General features: G+C 37.5%; 1 protein-coding gene and 1 long non-coding RNA gene across 2 annotated transcripts; one reads left to right on the top strand and one right to left on the bottom strand.

Moving 5' to 3' along the window:
• Positions 1-1,190: 1,190 nt before the first annotated feature.
• On the bottom strand, positions 1,191-4,418 carry LOC122883276. Its single transcript, XR_006379592.1, has 2 exons — positions 2,830-4,418; positions 1,191-2,082 (listed from the first exon to the last, which is right to left on the bottom strand). It is a non-coding gene; the product is annotated as an uncharacterized LOC122883276 (long non-coding RNA).
• Positions 4,419-5,953: 1,535 nt separating this feature from the next.
• Positions 5,954-16,987, top strand: mapk13 (mitogen-activated protein kinase 13). The gene is made up of 12 exons (XM_044211695.1): positions 5,954-6,172; positions 8,006-8,135; positions 8,293-8,351; positions 9,875-9,980; positions 10,362-10,391; positions 11,369-11,416; positions 12,215-12,329; positions 12,942-13,013; positions 13,610-13,689; positions 15,258-15,336; positions 15,914-16,087; positions 16,577-16,987. The coding sequence occupies exons 1-12, from the start codon at positions 6,060-6,062 to the stop codon at positions 16,660-16,662; spliced, it is 1,092 nt and encodes a 363-aa protein (XP_044067630.1). The 5' UTR covers positions 5,954-6,059; the 3' UTR covers positions 16,663-16,987.
• The last annotated feature ends 128 nt before the right edge of the window (positions 16,988-17,115 follow it).

Raw genomic sequence — 17,115 nt, 5'->3', positions numbered from 1 at the left:
GAGGGAGAAGAGTGAGAGAGAGAGAGAGAGAGAGAGAGAGAGAGAGGGAGAGAGAGAGGCACACAGCTTGGACACTAATGTGCTCATGGCTTTTAGACTACAAACAAACAGTTAACAGTATTATTGTCGGCAGGACAGAAATGGACTTTAATTACTAAGGCTCAATAAATACATTGAGACTGAGGCCAACCCAGTTAGTTGTTATTATACTACAAGTGCTGCTGGAGTTTTGATCTCTTCAGAGATCAATCCGTCAGAAGGATAATGGTAACAGGTACAGGGGCCCAAAGTAATCAAAGAATTGGCAACTAATTGAAAGTTAAGGGGAAAAGGTGAGTTTTAAGTTTGGATTTCAAGGACGCTACAGAGTTGGACTGTCTGATGTCAGCAGAAAGATTATTCTGGAGAAAGGGGGCACAGTAGGAGCCTCCAAATTTCTTTTTAACTGTGGGGACAGACAGAAGAGCAGAGGAAGGAACTACACCGCCTCAGAGTACATATGACAGCAACAATAGTTTACTGCAGGCAAAATACTGTATTTACTGTATATAAATTAGTGCCTATAATCTATAGTTACCACTCAAATATAAGTGGATGTCATGCTATAACAGATGCATTATTATACTGTATAGTGTATGTAAGATTACAATACTGTTAAATAAAATAAAGACATATTTATAAAGTACTATTTCTTTTAGGGAATAAAGTTTATTGTTTTTATATTAAATAAAAACATAACCTTACCTAAAACGTTACCTGCTCAATGTAAGGCTATAATACGAGTTAAACGTTTTCCACTTCTAATTCAGCCTGAGCAGTCAATGTCTCTTTCTTGTCCGTCTTGATTTCTGCACATGGAGGCGAGCAAATGGTGACAGATTGTTCTGTGCGTGTGAGCTTACCAAACCTACTGCCTCAGGAAACGGATAGCGTTAGCTTTGTCTGCACAGGTAAGTTATGACGCTCCTCATCCTCTTGAATGGTTGCCATCCTCTGCTGACTCACTGGCTCTTCAGATAGTGTTGTTGTCAGATAGTGACTGGTTGGTTGACTTTGACTCTCAGGAATTATATAAATGACATATATTAAGATTTGCATAAGATTTTTGTCAGTGTTACTAATTATTACCATGCTTCTGCATGTTATAGCCATCTGCACCTCAGTAAAAAAAACATGGAAGTACAACAGAGTGAGTTAAATAATCACTTTGTTTATTAATAATAAGACTTACAAGACTCTTTTGTTAATCTTGTCATTCATGCTTTCCATATCTGTCTTGTAAAGCCATCTTGACCTCAGTAAAATAAATAAATAAATAAAAGAACAACAGAGTAAGATAAATTGACTTTGAATTATTAAATAAATGATGTTAAATGGATACACAGGTACAGTATATGTATATGTAAGCTAACATACATTACTTTCTTTGTCTTATATATTAGACCATTGTAGTTCACATTCTTTCCAAGTCAAAAGCTTGTACTCACCCTTTTTTCCCACATTATGTGAATGGCAGTAGCTCAGGTGGTAGCAGGTCTTACATTCATTTCAGGGTTGTTGTTTTTTTTGTGGTTCGATCCATGGCTCGTCCTATTCACATGAAGCCAACTGAACCTCAGGCAAGCATGGCACATGAGCAAGTTGATCTGAAATACCTCAGATGTTTCCTTTCAATGCAAAAGAGCAACGGTAAAGGTGTGACCTGGAGCATCGCCAGCCCTGCCAGACAGAGAGGCCAGCCCTAAATATTACAAAGAAAAAATCGAGCCTCTAGATATAAATAGGAGCTAATGCAAGGTGCTACCTAGGGCACTGCCAGCTCTGCCAGACGCATAAGGTCAGCCATCACAGTTACAAAGAAAGGTCCAGCCACCAGATCCTACTTTTTCCAAATGGATTATCAGTCCTTCATCATACAGGGCTGACAATCATACAGGATTCTGCTCTTTACAGCTTTCCTCTTTGCCAAGGCTTTCCTCACAACTCTTCCTATGATTGACAGATGGTACTGAGAGAGAGCCACATCCCGATGGGTCTTCTTCAGGTTCAAACTTGTACCTGCAGTTATCTGATGGTCATTTCCTGAAAAACATTTAAGAGAAAACTAATCATACCCAGACCCACTGATCAAGCCAAAAATCGGGTGCTGGAAACTTCTGGATGAGAGGAGATCCCCCTTATCATCACCGTCAAACACATCATCAACCACACCATCACCACTATAAATAAGCAATACGGTAACCCTTTTGTTTCAACCCCCTATTTAGCATTGATAAGCAGTGTAAAAACATTTAATACATGGTTTATAACCACCCATAATTGGAGGTTGGAGTGTAAACATAAAGAATGACAATATAGTAAAACACATTCGTAATAATATAAAATATATCTTCATAGGATAATTTATAACGGTAGACAAATACTGTACATTAATAAAGATTTAAAAATGTTCTTTCTGCCCTATCTGCTTACAACTTCTTAATAGTGTGTTATAAACCATTTATTAAATCAAGGTAAATTTATTTGTCATTCTACAACACAGGGCTGCACAATGAAATTAAAGTTGTAGCTCTCTTCATGCTACACACACAGAACACATATACAAATATTTAAAATTAGAATAGAATATAAATAAAATTAAAACAATATATACAGTTACTTATACTGTACATGTTTATATAGTGCCTATAAATGCTAAATGGGGGGTTAAAAGAAAGTGTTGCCAAATTATTAAAACTGAAAAAAAAAACACAACACACAACCACAAACCTCATTATTCAGATTTAGATTCTTTAGATATTGTTAAATAATACAAATTTGAGACATTACCTTTTTCCAATACAGCCTCATCCACTACAGAATGGTGACGGGAGCACAGACAAAACACACATACAGAAATCATGTGAAATTATTCTTCATATTTTGGCAAATAATAGTGTGTTCATGTAGGGCCCCATCACCTATAGAAAAAGGTGATTAATAAAATACATAAACTACAGTAGGCCTCCTAATAATGGATGAGTATGTATCCAATTGTATACATCATAGCTGTTTTGTGGTAGTGAAAGGATCCTCACTGGATCGCTTGTTTTAATAATTTATTATTTTTATTACTATTCTTTTAAGTATAAAGGTTTTATTGCTGACCATGGCCATAATATGGTTACTTACTTTTCTCCAAGTTTATAAGTTGCAGGTCAGGGGGCGTGCTGGAGAGGGCATCCTGGACGCAGGACACGCACATGCACAGCACATGACAAAGTTTTACACCGATAAAACGTCTGTATCCCTCAATCTGTGTTTTTCAAACAGGCCAAATTAAACTGTGTTACTTGTCCACCTTTAAAGTCACCTAGATATGTTTGTTCATGTTTGTGCTGAGAAAGCTTTTAATGGTTTTAGGGAGATGAACTGATGAACTAAGCATAGGAAAAACATGAATTTAGAAGTTGTCTTAACCTATCTGCATGATCACTCACACTGGACTCCAATCAGCAGGTGTTCCTCTGTGATTGGTGGTCAGTTGACAGGCAATTCTCCAGTAGGTTGGTTTTTCAAAGTAGATTAGTTATCCACTGCTTTGGTTCTTCAACAAGGTTCGTTTTCCACATGCTTCAGATCTCCAAGAGTTTAGCTGTCCAGCGTTTAGGTTTTGCAGCAGGTCAACACGTGTCAAGTCCAAGTACAAAGTGAGAAGGTGGAAAGTCTGCAGATCTTACACGGCCTCTGTCACGTGTCACTGTTCTGTTACCATGACTTTTACTGACGCACACGCTTGTGTGTGAATGCTGCTAACATGGTGGGCACATAGGCTGATTGAGTCAACTCTTGGGCAAATCTCTGTGACAAATGAGGGAAAGGGGAAAACTTCTTTGACACGTGGATGCTACAGTTTCATCCTCCTTAGGGCTAGTCTACTTTGCCAATCATTTGACTAAATAGAGGTTAGGTCTCGAAAGTCCAGTAGGTAGGGTGGTTTCTCTCCAAAACAGAGAACAGAATGGAAAGCGAGTTTTGAAAGCCAGAAAGTTCAGCAGCTGGCCAAGAACTGGCTGAGTCATTCCTATCGATCCATAACCTTTTCAACCCCCACAGATATATTACGGTCATTTTGTGCCATCCAGCAGTAAAAATCTTACTTACTGCAGACTTAAAAACACCTCACCCCTTTTTTTTACTTAAAATGCTGTCCCCCAATATGAGAGCTGCCTTGACTTAGATCCCAAACAGGCATTATAGATGAATACCACATTTGAGTTTTAATTCGCTCATTTATTTTTTTGACTGTATGATCATTTAATTAGATTTTATATGCGCCATCTTAGCACCATTGTGTTTTCTTACATTCTGCTATTGAATAAAATAACCATTAATAAACACTTCCAAACGCACATGCTTACATAGTCCCTACCTGATCTAACATTTATGATTATAATAAATAAATAACCTGATTTGTCAATTTGCATTTTGTATCATTATTGATATTCCAAATAGGAATATTGTGGGGAATTCTTATATAACTAATCTTAGTTTAGTTTAGTTAATTAGTTATATAAGATTTGGAAGTTTAAGACCACCCTCTGTACACATACACACATATGAGGTTTAGTTCAAATAAAATTGGATTTATGGAGAACGTCAGAACACAGATTTACTAATAGCAGAAAAGATCCAGCTGAAACTGAGTTAACATGGAGCCTGTTATCACACAGATATGCAGGTACAGTTCTGATAACAGAAAACTGACAGTATTATTGCAACTGGATATCCATTCAGATGGAAAGAAAAACACCAGCATTGAATTAACAAGGCCAGTCTTAGACTGCCAACAGAGTAGCTCCAGGTTAAGTATCTTGATGGCACTGTAGATTTCAGTGTTGATTTTCTGGCTTTTCAGGCTTTCAGGGGGAACTGTTCTTTTACACAAATGTTTAAGCTACAGTACAGGAATAACATTAGTCTTTTTAGTTTGTTCATGTTATAACACTAAAAACAGCATGACTGAAAAAGAAAGGTTCATAGTTTTGAATCATTTACTAATTTGATAATAAACATACAGTATATTTGTGTACAAAGTCAAAATCGCAGGGCTTAGTTTACATGATTTTGCCCATGCCTGAAAGTGTGAATGTCTTGCCGTAGGCTGCCATGATTCATAAAGTTCTGGAAATGTACAGTAATTATTCATGACAAGTAACACCTACTGTGCGTGGGTGGGAGCAAATCGAGTCATATTGACATGTTTCAGCAAGCAAGCCGCCTGATTTTTCAGTGAGGATCTCTTGACTTAGAGATTAGAGTATAGCGATTACGCCATTTGGTTGTTTTCCACACGGTGGATGAAGCTTTTTGTTGTGAAATGTTTTTTTTTCTGCAAAGGGAAGACCACATGAGGCTACATGTTAAGTAGTCCTACAGGTTACCTAACATGTTATCCACTGTAATAGAGTGGCTGCAGTTTACTGACATCAAAATACTGTGCTGCTGAGTCAAGCCCACCGGAGACAGTAAGGTTTAGACCGGAACTTTAGTGATTTTCCAAAATAAAGTTTCGTTTCATGACTATTGAAAATATAGGCTTATTTAGCTTTTTAAAGTGAAAGTCAAATGAAACTCAAATGAGAATCTTATAAAACAAGAAAATCAAAAAAAGCAAACAAAAAGCCATGTTTTCTGAATACATTTAGCAGGGTTTGTATTTGCTTTAAATACCATCTTTATGTTATTATTATTAGTTGACATTAATGGAGGCAAAAAAGTGACAAAGACTCCAGTGTAAATCACAGCTAGCTATACGAGACGAGTTCAGTCAGTTTTTACAGAATGCATTTTACGTCCTTAGTCTTTTTGTTCGCGGGTTTGCGCAGCATGTTATCTAGCTGTTTGTTTCCACTCCCACAGTTAGTGTCTAACGGACATTATTTTTGAAAACCACTAACGGAAGTACGGTGTAGGGTATATTGTCTCGTACTTGAACAGTGTTTCGCTTTACCTTCTGAACAAGTGATAGGCGTACAGCGGGAGAAGTTTTTTTCTAGCTTCGCCTTCTCCTCTTCTTCATGGAGGTTCAGGCACATTTCTCCCGTGAGGAAATCAACAGCACGGTGTGGGAAGTCCCGGAGAAATACACACGGCTCAAACAGATAGGGACCGGGGCGTACGGATCGGTTTGGTGAGTGACTTGTCATTTACTGAACGCTGCATGAAGTGTGTGTCGTAGTTGGGACTGGACTATGTTTAGTCTGAGCCCAGCACTCATTAACGTTAGCGAACACTGTGCAGTCTGTGGTGGGCCTGGGTTATGTCCCATAGTGTACACCAACACACAGTCAACACTGAAGACACAGCTAGCTACTCATGTTAACAAGTTATAACACCTGGTACCTCATAACACATCCTAACAGCATGTGTCATGTGTTAGCACGAAGACTTAACAGTTACATATCTCATAACACGTGCCTTTCAACCTTATATGTATTATTCATCTGTAATTTACAATAATAGAGGTGATGCAGCTATTTTTGAATGGCAATATTAAAGATGGCCACTTTCTACTTTGATTTCTACCTGCACTTACATGCAAGGTACAGTAAATACATTGTGGAAGCCACAGAAGCAGATCATGTGCATATTGCAGATGCACATATATGTAAATACATAACGTATTGTATATTTTTACTTTTTTTAATTTTTATATGTCTACATGCATTTACATGTAGTAACATACATGGTACAGAAATTAAAATGAAATTTTAGGGATACACATAGATATAGGGGGTCAGGCCTCAAGGGAAACACAGCTTTCAGTGGCAACATGTTGATGCTGTTGTGACATTCACGTTTGTTTAAGCAAATACAGTAAATTCATCTGCTGTCAAGTTTCATATTAATATTATATATATGCACTGGGGTCTATAACCTACACTCCGGCCATAGCCAGGATTTTAGAAATACTGGTCATGAATGAGTCCAAGTTTCCCCAGCAGAACCTAATATGTAGTTAAGTCTAATATGTGTGTAGCGTAATCATAGATTGTAAACTCCTCTTCACGTCATTAAGCCCCCTAAAGAGTACTTGACTTTGAGTTTTGATGTTAGGCCAGACCCAGTCTCAGCTTTGTCATTTATCCCATTGAAGGGGTTTATAGATCATCTGTCTGTGTACACTGACCAATGAGGCTTAGAAGGAGAACATTTTGAGAGCCAAAAAGTCAAAATGGTTTATCATAGTGGACTTTGGTGCATCTGAGCTGCAGATATTGGCCTGCTAACTATGGTTACCAGGGTTTTAAGCATTATAGTGTGGGAGTGATGGTCTGTTAAAGCTTTAAAAAAAAGTCTGACCTTTAAAAGAAGCACCATCTGATGAACTGGGATCAAGCCACCACCATTATCTGTAATTTTGGCAATTAGCACATCGCTCATAAACCGTCTTGTGGAAAATTGCAAACATAGGGAGAGAAGGAAATAATTAACAGTAACATAATCATTAGTTTCATAACTATTGTATGTATGAGATGTACTGTATTGTGTTGTATCATGTTTGGCTGGCATGGATCAGCTGCTGTGTGTAAAATTGACTGTAATATCCTACATTAGGGCATCAACGTTGTCCACAGCACTATGCACAAGTGATGTGTGTAATGTGTGTTGGTGGATGTGGCTCCAAATAGCCTAAAAAGCCTTTCCTCCTACGATTTGGTGCCCTGCAAATCACTGCAGACATGCACATCACGAGTTGCCAAACATTTACATGTTCATACTCAATAAACCACAGACCCCCCACTCAGTTAGAGAGAGTCTCACGTACAGTACCTCCATCTGAGAATTCCTTTGCTGTTGCATAGGATTTCATGTAGAACTTCATAGCAAGAGGGAAACCTCAAAATAGACCGTCCTGTCATTTTCTCACTGTTCTGACTTCAAAGGAGTGAAATCAAACTAGAAGGCACACACAGACTCAGAGTGCAAAGCTAATGAAATGTTTTTCCATTATTCACCACAGCTCAGCAATAAATGAAAAGACTAAAGAGAAAGTGGCCATCAAGAAGCTCCACAGGCCCTTCCAGTCAGAGATCTTTGCTAAGAGAGCCTACCGAGAGCTCCGACTGCTCAAACACATGAAGCATGAAAATGTGAGTAGATTAAACACACATCTCTTACTTCCTTTAACAGACCGTTTTGACTGGTGTTTTTAGCCTTTAAAAAGCATAATAATTTTGCATTTTAAATATGATAATGTGCTGCTCCCATGTTTGTGTATTCGTCATCTTGCTCTTTCATTTCAACTAGGTGATCGGACTTATTGATGTGTTTACACCCGCCTCATGCCTCGATGAAATCCAGGACTTGTGAGTGTTTTTCGCAATATTAGCAAAGCCCTTAGGCAGAGACAAGCAACGCCTCTGATGATCTGCAGGTTTAGTATTCACCAAATGTCTACAGGACTGCAGAACCTTTGGGAACAAACATTGTTTTCTATTTTGGGGGTTAAACAATAGGTCGCTCTCCAGTGTGATTCTCTTCTCACTTTTCTGACAGGAGCATGTCAGGTTACTCAGTTTGACATGTTTGATGTGGTCTAATATGCATCAAGTCCCCATAACATTTAAAGACTTTCAAGACCGGGATCTGAAAAGTCATTTGCTTTTCAGGATAAGTATGAAACAAAGGTCCACTGTAATGTCATACACTATATGGCCAAAAGTATGTGGACACCTAAACATTATACCCATTTGTTAATGCTGAACATGTCATTCTAAAACCACGGACAATGTGTACATGTAATATGCTCCTCCACTCTTCTGTGAAGGCTTTCCACAAGATTTCAGAACCTGGTTGCAGGTGCTTTCTCCCATTCTGCCGCAAGAGTATTAGTGAGACGCTGAAAACCATTTCTCTGCCCCCTGGCTTTGTGCATGGGGCATTGTCATGTTGAAACAAGACCATTCCCTAAACTGTTGCCACAAATTTGGAAGCATACTGTTCCTGCATACTAAGTGTCAGTGTATGCTGTATCATTAAGACTTCCCTTAAATGGAATTAATGGTTCTATTCATTGTATGGGACGCCCCTGTCCCATACACTACATACTAGTGTTTGCTGTGAAGATTAATTTGGGTGACACACTAATTAGACCAAAACCTACAAATCAAGCAAGAACCTAAGGTCTTGATGAAGGAACTCTGATATAGAAAAATTAGCCTATCATAAAACTAACCAGGACAGTGAGCTAAAGTTAGCTGTACTAAATTTTAATTTTAGCATGATGTGGATTTCAAATCAAAAAAGATACGTTTGTGGCTAAAGAACAGACAGGTCATTGTGGTTTTCAATGAGGATTGTTAAAAAGTCAGTGATGGTTCTCTGTCTTGAACTTATTGGTCTCTGCACTCTGGAGAACAGTAAGCCTACATTTTAATGGTTGAATTTTGATTTATGCCTAATGACACAGCAGTCCTGTAAACACTAAAATACACAACTTTACAGTAAGTAAAACTGACAATTGGTATGAAAAAACATAACATTGAAAATTTGTGTTTGAATATTTTTAAAGTCATTACATTTTCTGATAATTTAATTCTGCAAAGAGGAAGAATATATTGAAGGATGTGTAAACATGAGTGTTACATAAACATACACAAGCACCCTAAGCTCCTTAATGAAAGTATGACAAGACATGGATTACAGCATTAACAGGGTGTGGAAAATAACCGCTAATAGCAAAGGACATCTTTTTCTTGTACATTAGTTGTGATCTTGACGGAATAAAGCTTGTATAGTCTTTGGACTGCTCAAGAGGGGTAATCATACTGTCCATCTTTTTTCATTTATTTTCTTGCTCGCTCTGCCTCTCTCCCTCTCTTTTTCTCAGCTATCTGGTGATGCCTTACATGTTTACTGACCTGTCGAAGGTGCGAGGTAATCTCTCAGAAGACAAAGTTCAGTTTCTCGTCTACCAGATGCTCTGTGGACTCAGGGTGAGCTGAGGAAGGGATAACACAAACTCATGATTGATTTTATATAATTATAGAATAGTAGAGAGGTATTAGTTAAAAGAAACACAGATTAATGTACTTTACGAAAATATAATGGGTTGTTTGCTATGTGCTATGTGCCATATGCAAAAAGTGTTTTTGTTCAAACTCCTCTCAAAACTTTATTTAGTTCAGTTAACTTTATTTGCCATTACAACAAAAGTTGTCAGGTGAGGTCATAGTGCAAACAGGTGTACTTATAAAACCATCAGGCATATTAAATATATGAAAACACCATAAATAAATGCAATATACCATACATACATTTTGGATGTCACTGCAATAAAAACGTCTGCTACCTGCTCTGTCTCTCCCTTTCTGCAGTACATTCACAAGGCTGGAATCATCCACAGGGTAAGTAGAAGTCAAATGTCATTGTAGTGAGCTGACATTAGAGCTTAGTTAAAAAAAAAAGTGTTATTTTGGGTAAATGATTTGATATTTACAGGCTGTAATTAAGAAATTTTTATGTGTGCAGTGGTTTGTACTGCATATTATTCTGGCTCAGGTAGCAGACATGCACTTCTTCTTGTACTGCAGAACAACATGGCAATATTGATTTAATTAATCATTGTTATCGAGCTTGATCAAACCCTGCCCCAACAGGTAGGATGAGTTGAGTCGTCTGATGTCTGACTGCATGTCTAGAGATGTTAGGCCATACCCTTCAGAACAAGCGCCAGGACGTGTGGGTGTGTGTCTGGAGTAGGGAAAATAGGGTTAGACCAAAACAGCACTTATATATCAGGCAGATATTAATGGCTTTTTATCTCTTGGACACCCAAAGACCTTTCAGTGGCACTATTAATACAGCCATGTTGCCAAAAATACATAACAAAACATTATTTTAAATTCGTGTCATTGTTCGAACTAATTTGTGCAGGATTTCAACCTGCAAGATCTACTGTTAAATCTACTATTTTCTTGTTTTCCTTGCAGGAAACATGGTCGTGCACACTCTGATTCAGTCCTCTGTTAAAGTGTTACCCTGCTATTACTCTTGTAATTCCTAACGCAGTTAAGGTGTTATCAACACTCACTAACAGTGCCACACTTTTCACACATTATGTCACAGTATTTTGTGAATGGTTCTGCAGAAATGCTGCAGCAAGCCTTATGGTCAGCTTATAGTTGAGTGACACCACTGAATCCCTGTTTAAAATCCCCACAGTATTCATGCATTGAGACAAACAGCTGAGCCAAGTTAAGCCACAGGAACCACAAGCACTAAGCCTCTTCCCAGTCCCAGTTTGATGCTGCACAGTACAAACATTATAATTTGCTGTTAATCACTGTGTGCAATAACTAACCATCACAATTATCTTGTACAGGATCTTAAGCCTGGAAACCTGGCTGTAAACCAAGACTGTGAACTGAAGGTTTGTACTTTGAAGGAATACACTATAAAATCATGACAAAACTTAAATGTTTGCTGCTGCAGCAAAATAATAGGATTCAGCAGGTAAAGAAGAATGTATATAGAGTAAGTAATATATAGAAAACAACATATGTATTTACCGCCAGTTGTTTGCGTTATCAGACAGATGTTGCTGTTTTGATTCTTACTTAAAAGTGGATCAGAAAATCGTTAAGATATTGTTTTTGATGTATGAAAATATCGTATATATTAAAGGTCCAGTGTGTAGGATTTAGTGGCATCTAGTGGTGAAATTGAAGTTTGCAACCATTTGAATACCACTTGGATCATCCTCTCCTTCCGAGCGTGTAGGAGAAACTACGGTGGCCGCAAAACTTGCCAAAATGGGAACAGTCCTATCTAGAGCTACTGTTTGGTTTGTCCGTTCTGGACTACTGTAGAAACATGGCGGTGCAATATGGTGGCCTCCGTGGAAGGGGACCCGATCCCTCTGTAGATATAAACAGCTTATTCTAAGGTAACGAAAACACAACAATTCTTATTTTCAGGTGATTATACACTAATGAAAACATACTTATGAATATTATATTCCATTTCTGCCAATAGTGCCTCCTAAATGTTACACACTGGACCTTTAAACATTGGAACCATTATGGACAATATCAGCCTATATGTCCATTAAGTGTCCACACATTTGGACATGCATGTAAAAATGAAACACCTTATCAAACAATATATTAGCTGTTATATACAGTGTTGATGTTCCAGATTGTGACCAGTTTCTTTGCTTCCGATTCAGATCCTGGACTTCGGGCTGGCTCGCAGTACTGACGCTGAGATGACGGGCTACGTGGTGACCCGTTGGTACCGGGCACCTGAGGTCATTCTGAACTGGATGCACTACACCCAGACTGGCAAGACAATTGTAGCTGTTACATATTCTTACCTCTGTCCTTGTTGTCGTCTCAGTACAGAGTTGGCCTGCCGGTGCTGTAACTGTAACTGTTTGTTGTTTGTCGTGTGAAAACATCCCAACCCCAGTTATAGGAATGTTTTCTTTTTAGCAGTGGCTTGTATGGTACTTTATGGGTCAGCAGTTTTTATAATCCTGTCATCGGTGCATGAAACACATTTGAAGTAGCATGAGTGTCATTCAGACAACCAATCCTTTTTCCCTTAATCTGTTAGCAGTTGACACTGACTTTCCCAGGATTTGTGTTTCTTTAGGAGATAGTGGTTTTTCATGTTGTAAACAGCATCTACAGAATGGAATGTATCACAGAAAGCAACTCTGGCAAGTTTACACCCTTTATAGGATTGTATTACTCGCCAAATAGTCCCCAATGTAAACAGAACAATAGATTGTGCACTCTATCGTGAATAGGAACTTACTTACTTACTTACTTGCTATATAAATGCTACCTTCCTCATTTGTACTGCACTGAGCTAAAACTAAAACACTCTTAGTGATGTGTATTCTGCTTGGGTTCTCACTGATGTTTTTTTTCCTTTGGTGTCTATTCTAGTGGACATCTGGTCTGTGGGCTGTATCATGGCAGAAATGATCAATGGAAAAACCCTTTTCAAAGGGAGAGACTGTATCCTTTCATCTGACTTGTCTGTGTACTGGACTTTTAACTTTTAAAGCCTAATATAATGTAATGTGTAATACAAAATAATGACAAGTTTCAGTATACAGAAATGGAAATGTACTGTATGATTCACATCGAGTTTTAATATCACTTTATTAAATCATTAGAATAAAAAAGGTGATTGAAAGCCACTTGATTAAACAGTGACAGTTTTATTTGATGATGGGTATTGGGTACTATAAATCAGGTGCAGAATAGAACACAAAAGGCAATTACAGTATATTACATGCAGCAAAAGCTACATGTTTCCTCAGGCAGCATCCAATGCAGCTACTGCTGCACTATATTACATACTTTTCCTACATGTTTTATATTTGCTTTTTATGTTCTTTTTTGCACCTGATGCATTTCACTGATTTATAGTGCCTACTAGCAAATAAAGCTGCCCCTGTTTCATCAAGTGGCTTTCAGTTTCCTTTATTACTCTGTTTTATGGACCTGCTTGGAAACCCTACTTTTCACTGCTTCTGAGTGGACGCTTGCTTATTGAACCAGGACATCCCAGGTTTAAAAATCCTTGATTGTAACCCCTTCACTACCAGACATGGATCAGCTGACTCAGATCATGAAAGTGACTGGAGTGCCTGGCCCAGAGTTCATACAGAAGCTGGACAGTCCAGAGGTAGGGAAAATTACAGTATGGGTATGTTATAAATGCATGTAAATAAATATAAATATATAAACATAAAATAAATACATGTGTGCCATGAAACTACAGTTTGACTGAGATGGTTTTTTAAATCACTGATCCCAGTGGCTGATATTTAGCTAATATTCACCAACTTCAAAGCTGACAAATTTTTAAAACAATTAGATAAATACCAAGTATTAGGTGATTTCCCCCAGGGTGAAAATTACTCATCTCTCTAAAATCATTTGGAATACGGTACACTAAATCCTTCACTAACACCCATGAAAATAATATTAACAAGGCTAAAGTCCCACTAGCAGTTTTTACATCCAACAATTTTGCCATTCTTTACGCTTTACCAGCAGTGGCAGTAAAAACATAAAATTTGTCCTGAGGGTGGCACTAGAGGAAAAGTCAGGGCATCAACAAAAACATGTAGCAGTAAGGGATAATGGAAAATAAAGTTATTTAGAGACATGGAAATGAATCATAGAAATATGAATTTTATCCACGGTGCACCACAAGTAACAGCTTAAAGACATGTCTTTACAAATCAGTCAATCTGAAACAAGTTACGTTCCTTACCTATAATTTCTTATAAAACCCAGAAACAGGAACTGAATGATAAATTATTGTATTTATTAATGTCACACTATAATAATACAAATAATGAATGGAATGAATGTGGTCAAAACATATTGCATACCCGCATGTCGCTAATATTTTGCTCTGTGTGCACTATTGTGGATTTCTGTGCATCAGAAGTTTCATTAAATGTTACTAGCAAGGTCATTTCAGTGGTTTTCATGTTGTTTCTGTTTTCCCCCTTTATTTGGTGTGGATTCCCGGATTCTAGGAGTTACCTTTGGTTAGCGTTGAGCACCATCCTAAGAAGCTGGTTCAGTCATGGTTTTACCAATTCCCAAATAGTATTGAAATTTGTTTTTCAATGAATCTGACCAAATATTTCACTTCATATCATAACCCTGTCTTTGCTGGTAAGCCACTGTGTGGCTCAAATATTGTGTATAATTATTTGGACAGTTTAATGATAAATACTAAAAGCACATCATGGTTTATGTATGCTTAGCGGTACTGTTAGCTTCATTTATTTAATTTTTTCAAGGTGCAGAGCATACAATGAAATTACTACAGAATATCTTTTAACTTCAACAAAGTAAGTTAGATGACTGAATGATTCATTGACTTTTACAGAAACACCTGTATCATCTGCAGACTCAAGCAGTTGATTTGTCATCACATAAGCTAATAGCTAAGAATCAATTGATGTCTTTGAAGAATATAAAGTAGTTTATTGTAAGTGATTTTTAGATACAGTATATTTATATAGGCATTAGTGAACACAGTCACAGTTTTTCATCAGTTGAAATGCTTGTAATTTGAATCATTCTAGTCCATGTCCAGAGATGAAATACAAAACACTGTAAGTCTGCAAAATCGAATAGATACATATGAGCTGTTGTTTTGATTTGCATTGCAATTTTGTCAAATTTTGTTTTTGATGCTTAATTTTATTTTTCTTTAATCTCTAAAAACAGGCCAAAAATTATGTTAAGGCCCTTCCTCGCTATCCCAGAAAAGACTTCTCAACGTTGTTCCCCAGAGCCAGTGCAAAGGGTGAGTTTAGCCACACCCTTTTTCTTGGACTCGACTGGTCCACACATTTTTATTTTTATCTTTTTATCACACTTGAGACACATTTAGTACAAGTACAGCCTTTTACTACTGTCGTGGTGGTCCACCACAGCAATTAGGGATCAAAAGGTTGTAGTTGAACTAATCATCTGTTTCATTTGCTTATAATGTTCATTTTGCATATTTCTGTCTCTGAATGATGTAACACTGTAAAGATTCTCCATGTACCCTGTTCATGAAAGCTTTTCCACAATCAGTGTCGGTAGGTCAAGAACAGGAGATTTTTTCTAAGTGGTACATTTTATGTATCTGGCAGCAGCAGAATTTCTTCTTTTTTTGTATCTTTTGGAATGACCTTAAATTGTTAAATAGGTACAAAACAAATAGTACAGTGTTTCCTTTGGTATGCACAATTTAATCTTCTTCTGAAAAGCTTGCAGCAACCTTCCATGTGGCTAATGTCAGTAAAAATGTTTAACCATTGACTGACATGTACATTTTTATGGTTTTTATGTTTGAACAAATTGGTGAATCATTCTGTACCACTTACCGTTTGCAGGTATTGACCTGCTTGAGAAGATGCTGGTTCTGGACGGAGACGAGAGGCCCACAGCCGAACTAGCTCTGGAGCACCCATATTTTGACAGCCTAAGGGACCCAGACGACTTCCCTGAGCCTAAGCCATACGATGACAGCCATGACAACTCCACGTTGTCCCTGGATGAGTGGAAGCGTAAGTGAAAAACAATAAGTAAACATTATTGAAAGAAATTGCTGTAATATAATCAATTTGCAGATTTGCTTAGTGTATACTGTGTATACACTGCTTATGTACTAGTCATTACAATTTTAGCTGTATTATAGTGTATTATATTTTGATTTGCTTAGTACTTCTATTCCTGTGTGCATTGATGTGATAGTGAGCAGCTGTAACGAAAGAGTTTCCCCTCGGGGAACAATAAAGTATTTCTGATCTGATTTATCTCACAGAATTGATGTGTTATAGTATCAGTTATGGTCTCATTTGTTTACAGTCCTTTTACAAATTTCTCAGAAAAGAAGCCTTTTATACAATATTGAAAGACAATTTTTTTCTATATTGTTAAATGAGAAAGATATAAACAGATAAATAAACTTGCCTTATGGTGGATACATTAAGTTGTTGGTGTTGTGGGCATTCTGTAGATGCAGAAAACAAATGATTTTCCCCTTTTGCCTACAGGGTTATGTTTCAGAGAGGTGAAAAGCTTTGTGCCGTTCCCACGGCGGGACTCCAAGAGGAAAAACACCCTGACTATGTCTCAGTGACCTGATGAATGTCTTGTAACTACTGATGCCCCAACCTTCACAGCAAACAGCCAATGGTGCCCTTGCATATTTGAACCATGGATTCACTCTTGCTTTTACCCTGTATATGTTTAGATTTTGAATCAGTGTTCAGAAGAGTAATTATTTTTAAACTGTCACACCTTTTTTTTAAGTAATGTGCAATTGTTTCCTAAGTGTAGACTGCTCTTCATGTTACACATTCCCTATCAGTGGATTGTCTTGCAAATGTTTTGTGACCAAAGGTCACAGGGTTTACTGTAAGATTTACTGTAATATTGTTTTCCAATTAAACAATAAGACAAGATGTGTATGAAGTTTTGTTTTTACGGCAAATAGTAAATGCTGCTGCCCAAGACAGACTACACAAATAGATCTAAGGTCTAACTCATTGCCAACTAAAATCTCTTGTCATTAAAATTAGTGCAGGCTTGA

Source organism: Siniperca chuatsi, linkage group LG10 (assembly GCF_020085105.1).
Source record: "Siniperca chuatsi isolate FFG_IHB_CAS linkage group LG10, ASM2008510v1, whole genome shotgun sequence".
Classification (NCBI taxonomy): Eukaryota; Metazoa; Chordata; class Actinopteri; order Centrarchiformes; family Sinipercidae; genus Siniperca; species Siniperca chuatsi.
Note: the sequence above shows the minus strand (reverse complement) of the source record. Positions and strands in the feature narration are given on the sequence as shown.